This window comes from Numenius arquata, chromosome 19, assembly GCF_964106895.1.
Source record: "Numenius arquata chromosome 19, bNumArq3.hap1.1, whole genome shotgun sequence".
Lineage (NCBI taxonomy): Eukaryota > Metazoa > Chordata > Aves > Charadriiformes > Scolopacidae > Numenius > Numenius arquata.
The window spans coordinates 1819045-1842606 of record NC_133594.1 but is presented as its reverse complement, the minus strand read 5'-3'; the positions used below and the strand labels follow the sequence as shown (position 1 = coordinate 1842606).

The 23562-nt window shown below is 52.2% G+C and overlaps 2 protein-coding genes across 7 annotated transcripts; one reads left to right on the top strand and one right to left on the bottom strand.

Annotated features, from left to right (window-relative positions):
• Positions 1 to 6467: 6467 nt before the first annotated feature.
• TUBB4B (tubulin beta 4B class IVb) lies at positions 6468 to 8665 on the top strand. Of its 6 annotated transcripts, none has more exons than XM_074161337.1 (5): positions 6523 to 6579; positions 6687 to 6795; positions 6873 to 6983; positions 7461 to 7552; positions 8159 to 8663. In XM_074161337.1, exons 1-5 carry the CDS (start codon positions 6523 to 6525, stop codon positions 8519 to 8521), a joined length of 732 nt encoding a protein of 243 aa, XP_074017438.1. In that variant the 3' UTR covers positions 8522 to 8663. The 6 variants fall into 6 exon arrangements, with proteins under 6 accessions (XP_074017433.1, XP_074017438.1, XP_074017437.1 ...); XM_074161336.1 differs by having other exon boundaries at positions 7461 to 7568; positions 7914 to 8663; XM_074161333.1 differs by having other exon boundaries at positions 7461 to 7607; positions 7707 to 8663.
• CIMIP2A (ciliary microtubule inner protein 2A) lies at positions 8661 to 23562 on the bottom strand. Its single transcript, XM_074161338.1, has 7 exons — positions 23507 to 23562; positions 19220 to 19413; positions 15264 to 15547; positions 14168 to 14279; positions 12900 to 12994; positions 10645 to 10762; positions 8661 to 8749 (listed from the first exon to the last, which is right to left on the bottom strand). Exons 1-7 carry the CDS (start codon positions 23560 to 23562, stop codon positions 8661 to 8663), a joined length of 948 nt encoding a protein of 315 aa, XP_074017439.1.

The following is a 23562-nucleotide window of genomic DNA, read 5'->3' as shown; positions in this document are numbered from 1 at the left end:
ATCTTTATGGTCCCTTCTAACTCTAAAAATTCAGTGAAATTCAGTGAAAACTTGTCATATGGCTGAGCTTCAGCTTCCCATCAGTAATGCAGTGATTACTCCTTCCCTCTTTGAGATACTGTCCTCCCTGTGGAGATACCCAGTTCAGTGGTTAAGGGAAGGAGGCCTCTGGAATAGCAAGTGTAGAAACAATGTACAGCACCAGGGACTTGCACTCATTTCAGTTGTTTGGGGCTGTTACAATAATGAAATAACTTGAAACCCACAACCACTGGTGGAGCAACTCCAGCAGAACATACAAGGAATGCCTTTAGGATGGCTGGATTTAGAGATCGATCAGTACATTTTTATTTTGTTCTTATACCATGCCTATGTATCCAAATATCTTCCAGAGAAGTAGGAAGCCATATGATGTTTATATCCTACCTCGTGGACTGTCACTCCTACTTCAAGAGCTAATTCAGAACACACTGAAGTAGTCGGAAATGCAATCAGAAGAACAAGCCCAAATGAATACTGGGATCAGTAAAACCCCAATTTTTGCCACAACTCTCTTAATATAAAAGTCCTTTCATAATGCCATCAAACCCAGGCAAGTCAAAGCGTTTGGATGCTCTGCAAGTGCAAACATCACTGTATACTCCTACACAGAGGAGACCATGCAAAGAGGTGTCTTTGACCTGGTTTCCACCAGAGAAATTCAGAGCCTACCTGCAGTAGGATGCTTTTACATCCCTTGTTCAAGTCAGATAAACACAGAGAGTAAACTGTGGCTCCCCTGAGTGTGTAATGACAGGGATTAGTCACAAGAGGGAGGCTGGCAGGACAGCACCTTAAGCCTCAGGAAATCTCCAGCACAGCTAGTAGCTGGTCCCACCACAAATCACATAAATTAGCAAGCAGGCTTGTCTGGAAACTTGTCAAGGAGACTCTAAATGAAAGACACGCTGCAGTATGGAAGCTCTCTCTGTGTGGGATGTGAAACCAGCTCTAATCAGTGATTTAAGAAGCCGTGGTATTACCGGAGGAAGACCTCTATGCAGGGAGGTGGGCACTAGCATGGAGTATCGCAAAGGCTTTTTTGGAAACAAGAGGGAGAAAGAATAATCGCTAATAGGAAGAGGATTGCACTGGGAGTGAAGAAGACGAGGTTTGAGAGAGACAGAGGGATGATAAAATCAACTTTTGTGTGAAGGAAGGCTTATTTTTGTTCACAACAGGGGGTGTCACCATATGCTCACCTCATGATCGAATTAGTCACCACTTCTTGGTGGAAATTCTCCAGAGAAACAAATATCCTGAGTGAAAGAAAGCGATACCTATAGGGCTTATCACTGGACAATGTACAGCAGTGGAGCTGCAGTGCTGAACAAGGGAAACTTTATGGGAACAGCATTCAAAGTTCACTGGTTTTAACCCTGAAGGAGATATAAACTGCCAATTAATGCTGAACCTTACATCCAGTAAACACTGGTTTAGTATTACCTTCCGTTTCATGGTAATCACTGACAATGTTTAGGACTCTCTTGAGGGCAACCTTTGAAGTGACAGGCTCATGGCCTTCTTCTGAACCGAGGAGCTCCGCAGGAACCATCAAACCAAATGGAAGGAGCTCTTCTTCCACACAGCTTGTGGTTAAACCCTGGGACTCAGCATGACAGGAGGTTGTTTATGCCAAAAGTTTACATGGCTGCAAAAGGTGATTAGATAAATTCGTAATAACCCATTGGGGCTATTAAACAAAAAATTGCTTGTGGCTAAAGAATTTCCTGAACAACTGGCCACATCTGTTTATGTTTGCCCTATTCTTTGGTAACTGCTGCTGATAATTAGAGACATGATACTGCCCTGGATGGACCCATGGCTTGATCCCCTTCAGCTGGTCCTGTTTCTCCACAGCAGGAATCCCACAACTGCACCTCTCCCTCACCGGGCTCTGGAAGCAGCCCCTCACCTTCAGCAACTTCAGTCTCTCAGGAGCAATAATTTCTAGAAAACAAAGTGTTGTTTATTCTTAGAAATTCCAATCAGAGAGATGAGAATGACAAAAGGTCTGCACATGCCCATGCCATATTTCAGTGTTACCATAAACCTGGAACGACCCCAACACCGAAAGCTCTTCAGTTCTGGAGGGAGGCTTCCACCCACATGCGTTCTGCAGTCTCCTTCTCTTGAACTCAGGGCTTTGGATTTTTACCTATAAAACCAGATGAGTTCTGCGATCTCTGTTTGGGCTCCTGCCAGCCCCAACATCATCCCAGCCCCAGGTACTCAGCTCAGTTTAGACTAGGATGCTATTTCAGAAACAGGGACTGTTCTCTTGCTGGTTAAGCATCAAGAGAAGAATTATTGCCGTTGTCTGTCTGTCTGCCTGCCGAGGGGAGGGATTGTCTCTGTACATCCCATAGTACGTAAAGAACACTGGTTCAGTAAAAGGGGAACGCAATGCTCAAAAGTTAAAGAAAGTATCTCCCCACTCTGCTCAAACCAACTGTATTCTCACTAAAATCTGTTTCCATGCTGAAAGCAGTACAGCTAGTTAAAAAATCCCAAAACATAAACAATTGCGATTAAAAGTTAAAAAATAACTAATAAATAGTTTAACAAAACAGAAATGCAATTTCCAACTTCACCATGTATTTATTTGGATCCAACCCAGAGACTTTGGCCTGGTAACAGCAGCCCCTAATGTTTTCCAGTATCCCTGTTACAGCCATTAATTGACACAGCAAACTTACAGATGGCAAATTTAGAAGCACCTAAATGAGGTGAAACCTCCTTGCTCGTCAATGGCAGCAGGGTTTGAGGAGAGCTTTCAAAGAAATCAAATACCAGATAAAATAGATGTCTTCAATGAAAACATGATGTGGGAGCCACGTACCTCCCCACCTTGGTTGAGCTGTTCCCTTCCCTGCTGTCCCAATAGATTTCCAACTTCTCCCCACTTCCCTGTCCCAGGAATCTGCAGCAGCGGCTCTGTGCCGGCTGCCCACTAAACCAACAACAATAAAAACACATTTAAGCATTTTGTTCAGGCAGGACCGTGGAATGTGCAATTTTTTTCTCCCAGAATTTGCCCAATTGTCAGCGTACAGATGGTTTGCCTTTGAAGGAATGCTTCATGTGAGACAAGGTTCTGGCAGAAACCTGCCTTGTTACTTGCCAGCTCACCTTCTGGTACGCGTTAATTAGGTTGCTGGGCTGCCACGGCATTAGAAGTCGCAGGGCTAAGATGGTCGGCAGCTCCAGCAGCTCTCCATGGAGATTCCTGGCAGCTTGGCTGTGTTCCTCCTCACAGAGATCTTAGAAGTACTGGCATTTTACTTTAATTTAAAAAATGCAAAAATATTTAAAATAGAATTGTCATTTCCTGTGGATCTGCATGTAGCTAAGAACAGAAGTACTAGCTGACTGGGAAAGAATTAGAAAAAAATAAATGTTGCATGAATAATTTGAAATGCCTCCTAACCCATGGATCTTCAGGTGGCTTCTCCCAGGGAAACCTCTGGAAGCTCAATCACAGGTGCAAAGTTTTAGCTACCCCAAGGGGTACCATCCCCTGCTCTGCTGGGCGCAATCCTGCTAGCATTTTGGAGATAAGATATTGGAAACCTTAACCAAGCAGAGTATTTCCACTTCTTGGTGCCACTGGGAACGCTGGGGGTGGCAACCATTTCTCACTCCACATGATACCAAACAGCTTCCCAAACATTAAAGGCAGAGTGAGCTGAAGCACGAGCTGTGAGAAGCACCAGCTACAAAGGCTTGTGATTTCTAACAAAGTAAGGAAATAGATCTGCCACTGATGCACAGCCCTTCGCTTTCTGGCCCTGGCTGAAAAAAACACCCTGTACCTGCATTGAATACAGCAGCACTTGTACCAGCAACCCCCCGACTAGCCCTGCAGCGGCTCCTCCTGCTCCATTTTTGGGATGGTTTTCTAGGGCTCCACAAGCACAGATACTTGTTAATGCTGTTCTGAGCACACCTCGATGAGAATTTATGCTGAATGGATTTTCCTAAAGAGCAAACCACAGGCGATTCCATCTCCTGAAGCAGAGAGAAGACAGTATCCATTTTTTATGTTACTCTGAAGAGATGGCATCACATCCTGGAGGAAAAGCTGTCTTTACTGATTGCCTTGTATGAAATCTTAAGCAAGTCTGATCCGGATTCATCCCAGCTGCCTTGGATACTTAAATGATACTGAGATTTTGGATTTGGTCACCTCAAACACCTTTAGAGAGAACAGAAAGGCATCATCAGAGGGCTGTTCAGAGCGGGAGCGGGGCGAGCCATCCCTTTCCACTGCCTCTGCTATGACTGCAGCCCAGAGTTAGCTATTCAAATCAATGTCTATAATTAGGTGGGATAAATGTGGACCCTGATGCCTTTGCATTACTCAGCTATCTCGAAGTAAACTGCATAAACCTCCTGCGTTCTGGCTTTGAATATGGAAGATAAACCATGCGTGTGTCCTAGTCATGCCTGGGCATCTCTGGGGCTGATGAAGGTCTCTCCCAGGGTCTCCTGGAGCTGCCCAGGGTCCTCTGTGGTCACTCCTGATGCTCAGGGGCTCCTCACAGTGGCTCTGGGGCTGCTCCTGGGCTCCTTCCAGCATCTCTGGGGGAATATGTTGTTTACATGCCAGAAATATCAATCACCATAACCTTTGAATTAAGCCAACTACCAGGCGCTATTTCATCTCCAGCAAAAGCCTTCAGAGCGCTACTCTTCTCCTGCCCACTTCTTCCCCTGACCCAGCCACAGAAGCAGTTGGGATTATTGTTATCCATGTTACCACAGTACATATGTATATAAACCATAATGTCCCTCTGCCTTATAGGAATGCCTGAATGACACAGCACCAGCCCAATGCACTCTGTGTAGAATCGAGGTCATCTGCCGCTCCTGCCTCAGTCCACCCCCACATCAAGGCAGCAACTTGAGACTGGGTTTGGGGAACACAATTAGGAGCCTCTTTCAAGTTTTAGCTACAGCATGACAGAAGAAGAGATGCTAAGACTTGTAGACCATGCTGGCATCCTAATGAATACGTGCGACCATAAAAAGGCTCTGCTAAAACAATCAAAGTATGCTTGGCAGAAGCCGTGACCAATAGATGAACCGTCAGTGCAAGAATGTGCTAACAAAGTTGGATGGTGGAAGGTGAACAGTACGGCAGAGTAAGGGACACAGAAAAGGTCTGTGAGAGAGACATTTATCCAGCCTGGGATGCTTGGCTGTCTCACAAACAGAGGTGTCACGGAGCATTGCGCTGAGCCAGCCACCCACCTCCAGGCCTGTCAGAGGACCCCACCTCACCCAGGCTCCCTCCCGCGGCGACACCACCTCACACAGCGCTCCCCTGACAGCGCAGGCACTTCTCGCACAGGAGCTGCCAGTAAACGGCACCCCCCGAGCGCCCTCGGGCTCACCGGGGCAGAGGCCGCGCCCCTCCCGAGCACCTCGGGCTCCCTGAGGCAGCGGCCGGGCCGCCCTCGAGCCCCTTTGGCGAGGGAAGCCCCTCCCCGACCCCCTCAGGCTCCCCGAGGCAGAGGCCGGATAGTCCCCGACCCCCTTAAGGCTCCCCGAGGCAGCGGGAAGCCCCCCGCGACCCACTCGGGCTCCCCGGGGCACTGGCCGGGCCTCCCCAGCCGCCCGGTGCCGCCGTAGGCCCTGTCCCGGCCCGGCCCCTTCCCGCCACCGAGCGCGGTTGCCATAACAACAGCCGCCCGACCCCGCCGCCTCAGGCGGCTGCGCGCCAGAAAGTGCTAGAAAGGCGCCGCAGCCCGCGCATGCGCAGACGGGCCCCCTGCCCCCATGGCGCCGCCGCAGCGCCCCGGGGCCAAGTGAGGGAGAAGGAGGGGGACGGGGGTGGCGGCGGGGACGAGCGGCTCTCCCCGGGGAGCGGAGGGGAGAGGCGGGGACGGGGGGGCTCGGGACCGGTGGGGGTAAGCGGCCCGTCCAGGTTTCCCCGGAAACCGCCCTCCCCCTCTCCCGCAGTAAGGAGGAGCCGCCGCCTACGCTGCGCAAAGTGCGCACACGGCTTCGGGAATGGGCGGCTGCGCGGGCCACCGCCCAGCGCCTGCTGCGGAGTCATTGCGACGGTTACCAGGGCACTTCGTTTTCACCCAATCAAATGACGTTAGCTCATCCCTGAGGCCCACAGCCAATCATGCCCGGCATCAATCATTCAATTCAGCCAATCGGAAGTGTCCTGGGCCAGTAGGGCGGGCATTCGCGGGCCCCCGTTGCCTAACAGTAAAATCAACAGACAGATGGGCGGAGCAAATAGGAGCCCTGCGATTTGAATGACAGCATCCCAGCCAACCAGATTTCCTCATTCGTAGAGCCTCGTTACGAGTAGCCAATAGCTCCTGTGTCTGGCCGGCTAGGCGGGGAAGAGAAGGCTGCGCGCGCATTCCGCTGCTATATAAGGCTTGGCGGTTGCTGCACGCAGATCAGAGTCGGTTGGGGGAAGAGTGGCGTGGGCTGGGAGTGAGCTGTGCCGCCGCCATCATGAGGGAGATCGTGCACCTGCAGGCCGGGCAGTGCGGAAACCAGATCGGGGCCAAGGTCCGAGGGGTGGGGAGGGGGGCGGCGGCGGGGCGGGGGAGGTGAGAGAGATGGGCGGTGAGGGGCACCCTCGGCCCGGCCGCCCCTGACGCGATTTCCCCCGGCAGTTCTGGGAGGTGATCAGCGACGAACATGGCATCGACCCAACCGGGACCTACCACGGTGACAGCGACCTGCAGCTGGAGCGCATTAACGTCTACTACAATGAGGCCACAGGTAGGGCCCGGCCCGCCGCCCGCCCCCTCCCCGCGCCGCCCCCGCCGCCGCCCTCACGGCTTCTCCCTGTCTTGCAGGTGGCAAGTACGTGCCCCGCGCCGTCCTGGTGGACTTGGAACCCGGCACCATGGACTCGGTGCGCTCCGGGCCCTTCGGCCAGATATTCAGGCCGGACAACTTCGTGTTCGGTGAGTGCGCCGGGAGCGGGGGAGGGACCTGTCGTGTAACCGGCTCGGGGTGGGGTGGGGAGGGCAGGGCAGGGCCGCTGCACTGCGGGCTGCACCGCCCCACATGCTCCGGGAGGGGGGTTAATCCCGCCGCTTCATGACGGGCATGAAATACCGGGGATCTGTGGACAGGGCGTGATGGCAGCCGCTGGGAGAGCGGGTCTGAGAAGGCACAGGAGGTCGTTGCTCTTCCTATTCTCATTATCTCCTCCATAATACCAGGAGAAATCAAATGGCTGCTCTATCACTGATAATGAATGTGTTCCCTGTATCTACCGAGCCATTTCAGAGGTGCTTGTGTGAAACCACAGCTCTCTGCTCCATAAAATGAAAGCTTTTCTGGGGGTTTCTCTGTAGCCTGATGCTCCTAAGCTTTGCTTGCAAGCAATAAGCAGGAAGCAGTGACCGTAATCTAATACGAAAATGGCTCTCTTCCAGGTCAGAGCGGAGCAGGAAACAACTGGGCAAAGGGCCATTATACGGAAGGTGCTGAATTAGTTGATTCCGTGTTAGATGTTGTAAGAAAGGAGGCAGAAAGCTGTGATTGTCTCCAGGGCTTTCAGCTTACTCACTCTCTCGGTGGTGGTACAGGCTCTGGCATGGGTACCCTCCTCATCAGCAAAATCCGTGAAGAGTACCCTGACCGAATTATGAATACTTTCAGTGTTGTACCCTCCCCTAAAGTATCAGATACTGTAGTAGAGCCCTACAATGCCACACTCTCGGTGCATCAGCTTGTGGAGAACACAGATGAAACATACTGTATTGATAACGAAGCCCTCTACGACATATGCTTCAGAACACTGAAGTTAACTACTCCAACCTACGGTGATCTGAACCATTTAGTGTCGGCAACCATGAGCGGTGTCACCACCTGCCTGCGGTTCCCAGGCCAGCTTAATGCCGACCTGCGGAAGCTGGCGGTGAACATGGTTCCCTTCCCCCGTTTGCACTTTTTCATGCCTGGTTTTGCCCCGCTGACGAGCCGTGGGAGCCAGCAGTATCGTGCTTTAACCGTGCCAGAGCTAACGCAGCAGATGTTCGATGCAAAGAACATGATGGCAGCCTGTGACCCGCGTCATGGCCGCTATCTGACCGTAGCTGCCGTTTTTAGGGGCCGTATGTCAATGAAAGAGGTCGATGAGCAAATGCTAAACGTTCAGAACAAAAATAGCAGCTATTTTGTTGAGTGGATTCCTAATAACGTTAAAACAGCGGTCTGTGACATTCCACCTCGTGGCCTGAAAATGTCCGCCACCTTCATTGGTAACAGCACGGCCATCCAGGAGCTGTTCAAACGCATTTCTGAGCAGTTCACGGCCATGTTCCGCCGAAAGGCGTTCCTGCACTGGTACACGGGCGAGGGCATGGACGAGATGGAGTTCACAGAGGCTGAGAGCAACATGAACGACCTGGTCTCTGAGTATCAGCAGTACCAGGATGCTACAGCCGAGGAGGAGGGGGAGTTTGAGGAGGAGGCTGAGGAGGAGGCAGAGTAAAAGCTACGCAGATGAACACCTGTAAATTTTGTTTAAAGCTGTATGAACTCTTTCATTCAAATCTTCTTTGTCTGTGTTGTGTTCCTCTTCCTGTCTCAAAGTCACTTCAGATGCTGTACAGGCACCATTAAAGCATTTTTCACAGTGCACAAGCTCGTCTCTTTTGTTGCTTTTGGTAAACTTTGCGGGTGCTGTTTCCGTAGGTGAGGGCGTAGGTGTGGCGGAGGTCTGGAAAAGGAAAAGGGGGACTTGGTGGCAGCCCTGTCACCTTCCGCGAGGCAGCCGGGCTTCCCTCCAACCGGGGGGGGACAACCTGCTGGGATGCAGTGGCTGGGAACTGAAGAAGCTGGTTGGATTTCTAGTGACAGGTCCTGCTCCACGGGGCAGGGGGGGTGGAATCCGGCTCTGAGCTGCATCTAAATTTAGGTCCCTGCCTGTGGCCTCCTGTCCCAGGGCTGGCTCTGGGGGAGCTGAGGGCTGTCCCCACCGCAAGGGACACGGGGGTGTCTAAGCCATGGTGTACCCTAGCCCCTGGGGAGCAGCGGGGAAGGTGCCTCCCGTAGAGGGGGGTGTTTCAGGCCGAAGATGAGCCCGACTGACCACTGCAGCGTGGCCATGGCCTGTCACAGGAGCTTTGGGGACAGCTGTGATGAGCTGCTGCCGAGGACGAGGGACACCGAGGAGCTCCCATGTGCACAGCCTGGCTGGAGCCGCGTTTGAAAATGGGTATGGAGAGGTTTTAAAATGAAAATTTTGATGCGAGCTGAACACCTGATGCCAAATCCCACGCTTGTTTCATTAAAACCCCCTATTAACAAAGCACATTTTTACTGTGGAAACAGTTAATAGTTACCCAGTCAGTGTTACCCAAGTGACAAACCTGTCACTGAGTAGCTGGACAGGAGACAGCAGGAAGCTTCCTGCTGAAGAACCTCTTCAGTGGTCTTTGTTATAACTGATTTGGGGTTCATTTTCCCCGTCTTAAAAATTTTCTCCTTCCGGAGCGGGACTGGTTGGAGCAGTTGAGATTGCGCTGACTGGTGGCTCCTGGCCTGGGAGGGGGGCGAGGGAAATCTGTCTATGGAATGAGGTGGTGGCTTTCGGACTAACCAGGGGATATTGCAGCTGCGTGGAGTGTGGCCGCAGAGGAGATGGGCTTTGCCATGGGCCACCCCAAGCTGCCGGGCCAAGGATGGGGACAGCAGCCACTGCGCTTGGCCCCTGCACCAGAGTGGGGTGACAGAGGCCCAAACGAACCCATTTCTCTCCATCTTTGAGCAGAAGAAGGTTCTCAAAGAACTCAAAGACCTGCCCAGCCTCACCTTTCCCCATCAGCGTGAGCTGCTTCCACCTTTTTCCCTGAGAATCGAGCTCCTGCTGAGGGGTTGTGTGGTAAAAATGGCTTTTCCTGCAGGGCTCTCCCAAGCCCCAGAACACGTCTTTCTGGAGCCACATTCGCAGGCTCAACAGACACACTCTCTCTCGGCCACCATCCATCCCTGAGACTGGCCACCATCCCACCCTCAGCTTGCAGTGCTGCCCCGTTTTGTGTCTCCTGCCATTTCCCTCCTCTTTTATCGCATTAAGTGCAAGCGGAGTTTGCTTTTTTTCTCCAGCTTATCTCCACGCTTTCCTGGCCCACGTTATAGAGCTCTGGGCTTCAGCTGGGGCCAAAGACACCAATATTAATTGCTGATTTGTTGACATTTTAGCCCAATACCTTGATGCTCTGCTCGGACAGACACAAAAGGACTTTCTTCAGACCTCTCCGTTTCGGTGTCACAGATGCCTGACAGGGAGCAGGCAGACACTGCAGGGTTGTCACCGCCTCTCTGGATGGCCGATACCATTACACTGCATTTTTTTGGTACTTTCTCAACCCTTTTGTATCATTTACCTTTTGCTTTGTATCAGCCTTTTTAGACCAGAATCGTGCTGGAAGAGGGGCTCTCCTGGGGCAGGGCAGGGGGTGGCCCAGCTCCAGCCCCTCTGGGGGGAAAAAAAAAAATAAATAATCTCCTACCCATGTGGATCATTTCTGTAACTGCTCACTGCTAACGGCGCTGCTTAATGACGGCAATTAGTATTAGCGCCTCTCGTTTTCACTCGGCTGATGGACTCACCTGGTACGAAGCCCATGTAGGAAGGGATCAGCCCAGCGCTGGTGTAAATCCTGTAGTTAGGCCAGTACGTTTGGGGAAGTCTCTTGCCGAAGCTGCAAACTGGGTTTCTCTGCAAAAACTGGAAAACAAACAAAAAGACACACACCCCCCCCAAAGTAGGGTTCATTTAAAACCATATTGTTGTTATCCAAATCATGGGCTGTGACTCTGCAGCAAAGGAAATATTTAAGCCAATGTAAAGCAATTCTCTTTCCAGTTCTGTTTTCTTCTAATTAGGAACTACCTCCCATCTTCCCTTTTCCCACTTGGAAAGCTTTTCTCCCCAGGGTGCTGGCGGCAGCCTCTGCGAGCTCCGACCCCGGGGGCACAGAGCAGCTCCTGACCTGGCATCATCCTTGGGATCTCCACAGCCCGGACTGAATGATTCCCTCTGGGCATCGGCCACAAGCACCTTGTGATGCACCATGAGCATCATGTTTGGTGCACCATGAGCCACCAGCCTCTGCCAGAGCTGGGTCCGTGCCTCGGACCCACTGAGGGTTTGGTTTGACCCCTCCAACTGGTTCTGTTTCTCCACGAGTGCCCCCGGGGGTGATTAGCCAGTAATTCCCTGGCGGGGAGAAAGAGGAAGGCTTAGGGAGCGTTAACTGAAGGGAGAGTGTAAATCTTCTCCCGGGTCTGTCCCTGCCCTCCCGGGTCAGACCCAGCTGCGGGGCTGCGCTGGAGGATGGAGGTTCCACCTCTCCCCTTCTCTGCAGCGACAAAACCCATCCAGCTCTCGCTAACTCCGGGCCGCCCTGCCCCGCTGGGGAAGGGAGGGGGTTCGTGGAGCCCAGCAAACGTGGGCACCATCGAACCCTGCTGCGGCCGAGGACGGGCCGGTCGCCACGGTTCCCCACGCGCGGCGCTGAAGCGAGAGGATGGCGTTATTTTGCCTGATGCAGACAGTAAGCAATGAGCCGTGGCGCATCCCAGTAGGTAACCTAGGGCAACAGAGATTTAGGGCAGAAGATTAGTGGCTTGAAGTCAGAAGCCATCTTAGGCAGAAATGCGGTGTGATTCTTTTTTTTCTTTTCTTTTTTTTTTTTTTCCCCCCTTTAGCTTCTATTCCTTCGGTGCCTGATGCCGCAGCCACCCTCTGCCAGCCCGGCTTCTGCTGGATCCTGCCGCTGAGAAACACCTCCCTCCCTGATTTACTGCAGGGCAGACAGTTCTTTAGGCATCAGGGGCAGAAAGGCTTTGCAAACAGCATGTTTACGTTTGATAAAGCCTGGGGTTTTTTTGTTGTTTGCTGTATTTCGATTCCTATTATCAGGAGAAGGAAGGGATGAGAACCCAGCGCAGGGAAATGCATTTCAGCTCGAGCATCAGGCTGCCGTGAGCACCCTCAGCTCGGCTGCTCTCCCCGCTGAGTCATCCCTTCCCAGCCGAGTTCCTCCGAGCCGGGGAATCCTCAACCTTGGACTTTTTCTCTACATCAGACCCATTCGCTCTGGGACGAAGGCACCGCAGCGAATCCCGGTGACCGGAAAGGGCTGGGAATGTTGTACCCCTGATTTCATGGAGCTGGTCAGCCAGTGCTGGACCAGCGAGGCGGCTGCGTCCCAGGGAGCCCACCCCATCCCGGCAGCAGGAGGAAACGTGTAGCTTTGAATGCAAAATATCAACTGCTGTGGGAGGGATCTCATTTTCCCGTGTAGGAGGATTATACGGCATTATACGGGGGGGTGGATCTTACAAGCAAGGGGGTGAAATATTTTTTCCAGTAGGGATATTTCTGCATCCTCCCCAAAAGGAGGAGAAAGAAGATCTAGAACCCTTTAAGACAAATTACGTTAGTAAAGGAAAAAGCCTTACAACCAGTTAAAAAGGAGAAATAGCCGTCCAAGCAGCCCAGGGAGCCACCCGGCGCTGCCGTCCAGGTGACACGGTGCGGAAGGGAAGCGCAGATAGTTGCACCCTGTCTTTCTGCACTCAGAGCACCATTTTTTAATAGCCACCCTTGAACTAACCCTCAATAGATTTGCTTAATCCTTTTATGAACTCATTTATCCTCCCTTAATGTCCCAAGGAAACAAGTTACAGAATTTAATTGCTCATGATTTTTTCAACGTGTTACCTAATAGCATTTTACTTTGCTTGCGCTTATAACCCCAGCTCTAACGCCGCTGCACTAAATGAAACCGCTTCGGGTGTTGCGGAAGAATCGATACCAACATCATATTCTTGAAATAAGACTTGTGGATATAATCTACCTGGTGTTGTCCAAATTCGTTCATGGCGTCCTTCACCCCCTGGATGTACCTCACGCCATAAACCCAGGTGAAGCGTGGGATGAATCCAGTGTACCCTTCGGATGAAGACAAGAGACAACAGACATATCGTATAAGGATCAACCAGTCTGGAAGGGGGAGAGGCTGGGATAAATATAAAACCTTGGCAGAGTATAGGAAGGAAAAATTCAGCCATTTAAATTGTAAAGTTAACTCTTACATGTAAAGTATCTTTTCTGAAAGAGTCTTTTTTTTATGATTCCCAAGGGAAACTCAGCAGGGCTGAACTGATCTCCGCTGGTCTCCGTGAGGTTTGGAAGAAACATTTCATTTTCTTATAGTCTTTTCTTTACACCAACAGCTCTGTTCCTCTCCCCCAGTTTAATACACAGCCAGGGGCAAACAACTGGGTGTCCAACCTTTCTTCCTCACTTGCCCTGCCCAGCCAACAAGTTTTCACCCATTATAAGACAGAAACTATATAAAGTCCAAAACATGATAAAACAGGAAGAGGTACTACCTAAAAGCAGCCAGAACTCCCTCTTTTCCAAAGCCAAGCTTTGGAAGGAGGGAAATTTGTCTTCTGCATCCTAAAACATCGATGCTCTTTCATTCCACCTGAAATGCTTCGACCGGCAGTCCCTGCGTTTGCTGAGGGTCGGCTGCGGAGCGAGGGCTCCCTCCCGCCGGCGTCGTACCCTTCGGGGGGAGCTCAGTCCATCACCCTTCGCACTTCTCCTGCTCACAGAGGAACGCTCTTCCAGAGCAAGGGGAGACCTTACAGAGCGTAACCCCTCACGAGACAGAGTTTTGTACATTTATGAAGGTGTGATACACCCCTGTGTGTTGATTTGATGATCCAGAAAAGCGCCTTATTTCTAGGAGAGAAATAACCACCTCAACGGTAACAGATACTCATCGAGCCGTGGAGGTGGTACAGAGCCCGTGACCCAGCTCTCCTGCCTCTCTGCAGCATTTTCTAGCCTGGCCCCACAGCTGTGGGGAGCTGAGGTGGCTCCTGCATCCCTTCCACCACGGGCATATGTCCCTCGGGGGGAGATCCAAGGGGGTGACAGCATCCCAAAGAAAAACCCCTGGCATGGAGAGGAGCAGGGGCATTTTTCCATCCCAAAGTGTTCAAACGAGCTGGAGCAACCAGTCAATGTCCTTGAGATTTCCCCAGGGGACAAGGGATGAGATGATTTCTTCTCAAGTGGACTTGTGCCGCACATGACCTCCCTCTCTTTTACCTGGAATGACTTTCTCTTGGATCACTCTTGGTATGTCCAGTCTTGGTAACCGATTGTCCTGCTCTGCAGTGTCAGCCACTCCTGGCAGAGTCACACCTTCAATTTTTACAGGCTCAAAATAAAAGCAGAAATAAAATGAACACCAGTAAAACCTGCTTCCTCCCTTGGCTCCGTTGCTTAAATCACTGCCAGAGCCTGGGAACAGCAATGGCCATTTCTGTTTCTGCCTTGCTTTACACTCAGAGCTGCTCCAAGAATTTCTGGTAAAGTCAAATTACCAGATGAGCTCTCCGTACGCAGAGGTTTTGCAAAATCCCCAGGGAGAACAAGGGGCTCTGAGCTCCTTCACAAATGCGTTTCTCAGAGCAAGGAGCAGGAATGGCCCTCCTCGGGATTTATATCCGAGCCAGCTTTTGACTCGATACGTCAAATCTCTAATCTCTGCCTTCAGGGGATTTGCAGCGCCCCGGCCGGCTCTGACCTGACAAACGCTGCCTCTGGCTCCAGAAGGAATAAGGGGCTCAGACGCGATGGTCCCGGGTGATACTGGCTGCGCTGTGCAAAGCAGCACCCAGCTCCGCCGGCAAATCCCAGTGCTTGTGTTTGAACGAGGGATAACGATGGTGGGAAAGGCGGGAGGGAGCAGTTCAGGGGTCAGAATCCCAGCACGTAACCAAAGGTGCCAGGAGCCTGCTCTTTTCAGGAGGAGGATGAGGAGAAGGAGGGTTCCAGGTTCACCCGAAGGAAACAGCAGCCTGGCTGCGTAGCACAGCAAAACACGAGATTTAATGCCTGGGATTTGAAGCTAAAGCTCAACCAAATAAGAAGTTACGCCTTTTTGATTAGGAAGAGAAATTAATGATTATAACAATTTCCTGAAGATGTGGTGGATTTGTTGCTGCTAGAAATGCTCATGTACTTGATATTTCTCTACACAACACTCTAAACTTTCCATCCTTGACACCCACGCCCGTATGAAATTCCCTCTTCACACCCCTGGACCGAGGAGACACCTTCCATGCCCACCACTCCCCAGACCCCATCCCTCCGCCGCAGCATCCCTTATCACACGTCTTTTCCACCCAAAACCACTTACCGGTTTGCTCCCTGCCAGGGCTCCGCACCTTCTTCCTGGGGTTATCTCGGGCAGTCGCCACTCTTGCCCCTCAGACACGGGAAGGCATGAAACCCTCCGTGGGTACCCCCGAGGCAGTCGTGTCCACGGGACATACTCGCCGGGGTGGTCCTGGGGCTCGGGGTCCATGTGCATCCTTATCATCTCTGCCTCTTCCAGCCCTGGCACCGGTGGGAGAGGTTTTGGCTCAATGACCGGGTTGGGGAAGCTTGTTGCAGCCTCAGCTTTCACATAGGGAAAGTATCCTGCGGGACAGAGACCGAGTTATGGGAAAGGAGTGGTCAAATAAAGATGAAGGATTCCCATCGTGCTGGACCTTGGCCCCTTCATGCTCCTCTAGAGGGATGGAAAGGAGCCTGCAGGTCAACAGCATCCCTCAGGCTGAGTCCATCCTGCCAGTGCCATCAGCCCCATCCCATAAACCAGCCTGCACAGAAAATCTGCACAAATATAAGTTTAGTAACTTAATTTTTTTTTTTCTAAGCAATGCCTAAACTGTAAAATACCATCACCCAAGCTATAAAGATTAAGGGGAAAACCCCCACCCCGTTAGCCTTTTCTCCATGTGGCTGCGTCAGGACACCCCAAACACAGACACCATGTGCCCCCCCACCCAACGAGGGGTTCATACACTGGCTTCACTGCTGCTCGTCGAGGAAAGGCTCTGCTGTGACGCTGGCTGGAAAAACAATTATCTTACATCCAGTGGATGCTAAATATCTCCACTGTGACCTAGGGACAGAGTCCTGCGCCTCGGGACTCCACAGGGACAGCCGAGCTTGGCAACTTTCTCCTGAATTTCCCTTAAAACCACCCCGTGATGTGGCTCCCCGGCCCCATACCACACCTGCCCCGGTGATGCCTCCTGCCTGGAGCCAGGATTGGAGTCAACATCTCCCTGTTCAATGGGTGCAGAGAGTGACCACTCTCACCCCCCACAACAACCTTCTCCTTATCAAAAAACTGGTTTTAGGTCACTCTGGTCTTTTTTCAACAAACCAAATTCCTTCCATTTTTGCCCTCCTAGGTCTTATTTTTTCCAGCCCTCTGGTCATTACTGCCTTCCCCCGACCTCCTCATGTTCCACAGGCATCTGGATCCCCAGCACAAAGCCCCAGGGATAAGACACCATCTTCCAGTGAAGGCTTCATCTCCAGAGAGTCCCAGGGACCTACAACCTGTCCCGGCTCAAAGAGCGCGGAACGAAATCTGCCCCTTTCTGCAGGAGTATAACACTTCTGATGGGCACTGAGGTTTGTAATCCGCTTATGTTTGGCTTATAAAGTACATATTCACTGTTTAGAACTTTGTAAAGTGTATATATATATATATATATACTCTATGCAAGTGAGTTATCAAGTGTTGTCCAGGCTAGCAATGACGTAAAGACAAATCCTCGATGAAACTGATTTTTTGATACAGTGTGCAAATTTTAATGCAGGTTTGTCTGAATATTTCCTTCATTATTAATGAAAATATTGCATCTACTCTTTTCTTTTGTATCCCGCAAGCCAAACAAAAAAGAAAAAAGACATTTTACACTTGAGAAATCCATATAAGCTCTTATTTATGACCCTGAGTTTTGCAAACTTATTGATTCAGAAGGGTTGCACAATATGGCATTAAATTAAAAGCCAGGAGAGCACTGTGCATTTGATTTGAATAAACATCTGTATGTTTTCAGCCCAGTTCCCAGGGAGCAGGTGCCTGCACGCTTGGCCTGTACCATAACCCCCTCAATGCCACCACCCCTGGAGATCCGGCATAACCCTGGTTGACATCCCCAACCAACTGAACCCGACCTCAGTTCCAGGAGAAACACAACATGGGATTCAACTGATGGAAAACAGCAATGTACTTGGTGCCCATCTACAAGCCGCTATCAAAAATAGACCTGGAGAAAAAGTCTTCAGACTGAGTTTGCTGAAGGCAACCACCCAGATCCAACTCTGCCCTCAGCTCCTTGATCTCCACCATTTAGAATACCCAGAAGGGTGCCAGGCAGTAACTGATGGATTTTGCAGTGAAGGGTTTGAGGGATCGCTCACTGACAGCAGGAGCTGTTGATGAGGAGTTACCAGCACAGAGAGGTGCTGCTCCCTGTGGCCACATTATTCGGCATTTCACCAACAAGCAGCAAATGTGAGCTCCCAGCTCCAAACGTTGACAGATGATGTAAATGTTGTCAAGAAGAAAGCAAGAACGAGGACAGGATAATGAGAGAGTGCACAACCAGGTCAACTGGTTGGTTGAGTCCATCCAAACTACATTTTAGTCCAAGGAAATGCAAATTTAAATATCCAGGAATGAAGCCTGTAAATGCCACCTGTGCGGTGGAGACCTGGATGCTGGAGCAAAGGGCTAGGAGGAACAGAAGGGCCAGAATTTTGCAAGAAGCTACACAGCCCAAATTCCCAGCATGAAATGGGAAAACATTGCTTCAGTGTGGCTGTCCCCAGGGAAATGAAGACCCAGATCCCACCTGGGCAGGTAACCTCTGCATTCAACGGGGAGAGGACTCGCCCCTGCTGAACAGGGTGTCCACAACAGCTTCGGCTCAGACACGTGGTGTGGTCTGTGGCAACTGAGTCTCCAAAGGAGGTGTCCCCAAGAGGGGCTGACACAGGGTCCTGGTGTAGCTGCTCCTGAGCCCTGATTTGGGTCTGCTCAACAAGGACCAGGCACCCTGCCCAGAAGGGCTGGGACTCAGTAGGAGATTCCTGCAAATTCCCGGTGCTGGGAATCTACAGGAGCATGCCAGTGCCCGATGGAGGAGATGGGGCCCATCAGCAGGAGTGGGGAAGGTGGGAAGGGCACAGGAGCCCTTCTGCCGAGCTGAGGGAGGAGCAGCAAGACCCAAAATGAACCACAAGCTGCGAGTAAAAGCTCTGAGCACAAGGAGCCGTGGACCAGGTGGGTCCACAGGGAAAGGGGTCGGAGGGGGCAGAGCTGACCTTCCCCAGAGAATCAGATTTTAGCCTGTGGAGTCGTGCTGGGTTTTGTTGGGATAGAGTTAATTCTCTTTGTACTAGCTTGCACGGGGCCATGTCTTGGATTTGTGCTGAAAATAGCGTTGATAACACAGGGGTGGTTCAGTTACTGCAGAGCAGCCCTTACACAGCACCGAGGGCTTTTCTGCCCCTCACATCGCCCCGACAGCGAGTGCTGGGGGCGCACAAAACATTGGGAGGGGACACAGCTGGGACAACAACCCCCAAAGGGATATTCCGGACCATACAGGGTCCCGCTCGGCAATAAAACCGGGGGGAAGGCTAGCTGGGGGGGGAGGGCACTGCTCAGGGACTGGCTGGGCATCGGTCGGTTGGTGTTGAGCAATGCTTTTCATTTGCTTCACTTGTCTTTCCCGGGTTTTATTTCTCTCTTTTCGTTGTTTTTCCTTTCATTACAATTATTAATTACTATTATTACTAATAGTATTATTATAATATTTCAATTATTAAACTGTCTTTATCTCAACCCACGAGTTTTCTCACTTTTACCCTTCCAATTCTCCCCCCGATCCCACTGGGGAGAGCCGAGAGCGGCTGCGCGGTGCTCAGGAGCCACCTGTGATTAAACCGCAACAGGAATATGGAGGAATTGGGGAGTGAGTCCATAATGTGCCATAAAATAATTTATCTTCATCTAACTGAAGATAACCTGCGAACTCAAACTCGCCAGATTCAGTGTGAGAGGCCCCGTGCCAGGTGAGGTGGGTGCCCCAGCTGCCCACCAGTGCCGTTCTCCAGGCATCCCTGCTCCTACTCCAGGAGACTCCAGGTCACTCCATGGAGAACATCCCATTTCACCTCAGGAACCCATCAAGGATGGGCACAGCCCCCACTGCCCCTGATTGACCCCATGCTCGTTAGCAGAGCCCGTTCTGGCCAAGTGACAAGACCCCGGGGTCTGCTCACCTGGACACCCAGGGAGATAACCCTGGACACCGTGCTTGGTCTCACTGAAGTCCTCGATGAACTTCTGCTTGTGCAGCGGCGCCAGCAAGGAACGAGGGCTCTTCCTGACCCCGGGGTCCGTCAGCAGCCGGTACGTGGTTTTGCCATAGGTCTCCCCAAACTGATAGTTGAACTGAGGGACGTAGCCCTCGTAGCTGAGGAGGAAACCAGAACAGAGCAGTCACTGAGGTGGTGCTGGAAGGTGTCCACTGGGAGGATACAACCTGCTTCAGAGCTTTTGTATCCTGGAAAGACCATGGCCAGGAGCACACGTGGCTGGGAATACCTGAGCCCGGGGACGTGCCTGGGAGCGTGAATGTGTCCCTACCACCAGAGCACCGAGAAGACACGTGTGGTTACGCGTGAAGCCAGGCAGGCGTGTGTTTGCACATGTATGCTTTTACATGTGAGCATGAAAACTGGCTCACAGATTTACAGGTGTGTGTATATACACAGGCTCGTGCTCCGGTTCACACACCAACATGGGACGAGGTGAGGGAGGGTGGCAGAAGCAGCACCTGCGGATGGGAAAGCTTACGGTGGGAGCACAGCCTGGGCTGCAGTCGCTGCGTCAGCGCTGACATCCACAGCCCCCCAGTTAAAATACTATTTCCAGTTAAACACGCCTCAGCTTTAAGTCTTGCAATCCCTCTTCTCTGCTCTAAAACTCAGTGAGTTTCTGGGAATTTCCCAGCGTCCCTTTTTCAATATCAAAACTCAAAAAAATCAGAAAAATTGCTTGCTGGTACCCTCCAAACCTCTCTGCTCCAAACCCTTGTGGCAAGGAGGGGGACCAGGCTCACACACCCCCCCAGGCCCCACATCGCGCGGGAGAGGCAGGGGCGCAGGCGGATGCTCAGCCCCAGTAACAGACATCGCTTGATTTTTTTGGGGCCCTTCACGTGGGGTGCATAGGGACACGCTGCTTCTCCGTTCCCCCCATCCCAGGATGGGCAGTTTGACTCTTTGGTGGCTCGGGGCAGGTGCTGGAGCTCTGGCTCCGCTCCCGAGTCCACCAGTACAGACCAGAAATTTCAGCTATTCCCAGTATTAAATTTCCTAATGGTGATGTTATCCCAGCACTGAAGAAGAGAGGCAGAGCTGCCAGCTACAATGTACAGACAGAAATATTCAATCAATGATCCCACTGCGTATCTGGGGATAAAGCCGGATGATGCATGAGGATCATAAGATGATGAGTAAGTACTTTCCCTTCCAAATACTTTAAACAACAGCGAGCAGAGCCGTGCATTTGTGCTTGGCAAGTTTTCCCACTCTGCCTGCGGGATCTCTCACCAGCAGCCGCCGGAGGAACTCGGTGCCTCGGCCCCATTGATTTTTCAATGAGTCTTGCAACACGGGGGGAAGCTACTCCGGGACGATAAAGCTGAGCAAGAGCACAAATGACACAGCCCGAATAATTACAGGATGGCCAGAGGGATTTTGATCACGAACAAAATAATGGTAGGGCTGAGAAAGGATTCCATTCAGAAGCAATTAAAAGCGAGGTAATCCCAGGAGCTGGGGCGAGTCAGTCCGGGTTTATGGAGAAGGGACCTGCCGCAGAGCGAATTACAAGCGCTGCTGGTGAAAGCCCTGGCGCCTGGGGAAGGGACTGGCCTCGGCAGAGCTGTTTGACCTTCTCCTGCTCGGTGTTCCGATTGAGAAACCAGAGAGATCTCCCATTTCTGTAGTTCACGCTGCAGCCGCTGCTCTCAAGCCTCGTTGGCGAGCGGTGAGTAACCTGCTTTCCCAGGGCTGAGCCCCATTTCACTTTTCTCTTACTCAGCCATACCTCTCTCTTCCATCACCACTCCCCAGACTGTGTCACCTAAACCTGCTCAGCCCTCCTGAGCGCCAGCAAAAGCCTTGGCCCTGGGCCCATCCTCGCTTGGCTTCGTGCCCTTCCCAGCTCCAGCAAGCCGGGATGGGGCTGGTAGGGCTGCGCCCAGGATTCATGGATTTATCCCTTCTCTGCGCACCAAGTCCTGCCCAAACCATCCATGGAATCATAGAATGGTTTGGGTTGGAAGGGACCTTAAAGATCACCCAGTCCCACCCCCTGCCCTGGGCAGGGACACCTCCCACCAGACCAGGTTGATCAAAGTCCCCTCCAACCTGGCCTTGAACCCCTCCAGGGATGGGGCAGCCACAGCTTCTCTGGGCAACCTGGGCCAGGGTCTCACCACCCTCACAGTAAAGAATTCCTTCCCAAGATCTCATCTCAATCTCCCCTCTTTCAGTGTCAAACCCTTCCCCCTCCTCCTATGGCTCCCCTCCCTGATCCAGAGTCCCTCCCCAGCTTTCCTGGAGCCCCTTTAGGGACTGGAAGGGCCTCTAAGGTCTCCCCCGGAGCCTTCTCTTCTCCAGGCTGAACCCCCCCAAGTCTCTCAGCCTGTCCTCACAGCAGAGGGGCTCCAGCCCTCACAGCATCTCCGTGGCCTCCTCTGGCCCCGCTCCAACAGGTCCATGTCCTTCCTGTGCTGAGGACTCCAGAGCTGGAGGCAGCACTGGGGGGGGGGGTGTCTCCCCAGAGCGGAGCAGAGGGGCAGAATCCCCTCCCTGAACCCCACACGTTGGGTTTGGCTTCTTCAGTTTGGTTCTCGAGCTCTGCGGTGGCGTTTTCAAAGCCCTGGCCCTGATCATTGCCCGAGTGACAGCAACCAGTTTCGATGTCCTCACTGTGTTTGCGGGCTCACTGGCACAGCTGGGTACGGCACATGGGACAGTGGGTGAGACGCTGCGATGCGGCATCTTCCTCCTCCTCCTCCTGCCAGCACCGCAGCTGAGGGTGCAGCGTCTGCCGGCAGCAGAGCCTGGGCTGCGGCGATGCCCTTCAGGCAGCTCCTCCTTGTGCTCAGCCACCCAAACCAGATGCAAAGCAGCACCTTCACCACCCACAGGGGTTCCTCTGGGGCTTGGGGTGATGCTACGAGCCTGCACCGCCCTTCAAAACGCTGTAGCAGAACCTGCTTCCTCCTCCTGCTGCCTTCAGCGGCCGAAGCACCAGCACGGAGAGGAGCAGCCCCGGCTGCTGTGTCGGTATCAGGGCTCCAAGCTGGTTCTGGGGGGGTTCTCTGCAGGCAGGAGCGAGCCAGGGAAGGTTTGGAGGCTTTTGGAGGTGCAAACCCAGCCTCCTTGCTGTTACTCATCTCTCCTAAGCCGCTGCCAGCGCACAGCTTTGACAGGGTGACAGCAGGCAGGGAGTAACACATCCCATCGCTCCGACAGCCGCAGCAGCGCAAAAACGCGTTAAAAAACCCTCAACCTCAGAGCTTATGTAAGTTTGGAAGATACGGGGATCAGCAATGGAAAAACCCTGCACGCTGCTGTGCTGGGAAGGACTGGTGTGATCGTCACAGCAGGAGCATCGTTATGGCAGGAGCATCGTTAGGGAAGCCCGCTCCACCCTTCACCCGCAGCTGGGATCTGCCCCGACCTGCACCCGTGGCCGCCCTGGCTTTCTCTACGCTGAGGCTTGTGGCCTGCTCCGTCACCGTCCTCTCCACCCAAGGAGGTCCCCACACCCGTTGGAGCTGGGCTCAGGCTGGATTTTGTACCAAGAGAAGTTTGCCTTCCCTCGGTGGCCGTCCAGCCCTCCCAGCCCCTTCACATGTGTCACAGACCACGTCTCCCAGCACAGCTCACCAGGGGAACCCACACAACTTCCCCACTTATTCCTGCCGTTCGTGATTTATCTTTTCACCAACAACTCACGGCCTCTTTCCAAGCCTTTAGAGGAGGATGTTGCAAAAAGCTTTGAAAAAACCCAACACCTACATACGACCTAGATCACCAGCGTCCACAGCGTCACCGACTTCTCCAAAGAGGAGGTCTGGGGAGCAGGACTGTGCTCCAACCGATTTGAGGAGAGCGTATCGGGTGCATGCAACTATTTATTCAAAGGAGACCCTCAAACCTCCTTGATGCAGAAGTTCTGGCAGTTTGGGAGCCAAACCCTGCCCAGCCGCCCTGGTAACATTTGGCGGCTTAAAACAAATGAAGAAAAGAGGGAAAAAGAGAACAATTGTGACTTTACCGTGGCATCGTCTTTAATTACACCCTGTTACAAGGTGGTGCTGCTTCTCCTGGAGCCCCGTCTCCTTTGGAGAACTGTAATGTGGAATACTTAATAGTGTCTTAAAAAAAACCCCAAACACCATGAATCATAAATACTACGTGATCCCAAGGGGAGGAGCCATTTGCATCAGAAACGAACAGACATTTTGGATGAACTTCCCAACTTACCCGGGGATATAGCAGGGATGGGGCGGGAAGATGCTGCTTTCCCTGGGGGCTTCCAT

Bases quoted from the DNA above. Each gene is read 5' to 3' on its own strand.
- TUBB4B (XM_074161332.1), top strand. From the start codon at position 6,523: ATGAGGGAGATCGTGCACCTGCAGGCCGGGCAGTGCGGAAACCAGATC. The intron at 6,796-6,872 runs GTAGGGCCCGGC...CCTGTCTTGCAG, and splicing joins CTACTACAATGAGGCCACAG to GTGGCAAGTACGTGCCCCGC. The intron at 6,984-7,460 runs GTGAGTGCGCCG...GCTCTCTTCCAG, and splicing joins GCCGGACAACTTCGTGTTCG to GTCAGAGCGGAGCAGGAAAC.
- CIMIP2A (XM_074161338.1), bottom strand. From the start codon at position 23,562: ATGGAAGCCCCCAGGGAAAGCAGCATCTTCCCGCCCCATCCCTGCTAT. The intron at 15,548-19,219 runs GTGAGCAGACCC...TCTGTCCCGCAG, and splicing joins TTATCTCCCTGGGTGTCCAG to GATACTTTCCCTATGTGAAA. The intron at 12,995-14,167 runs GTAAAAGAGAGG...CTTCATCCGAAG, and splicing joins CCAAGAGAAAGTCATTCCAG to GGTACACTGGATTCATCCCA.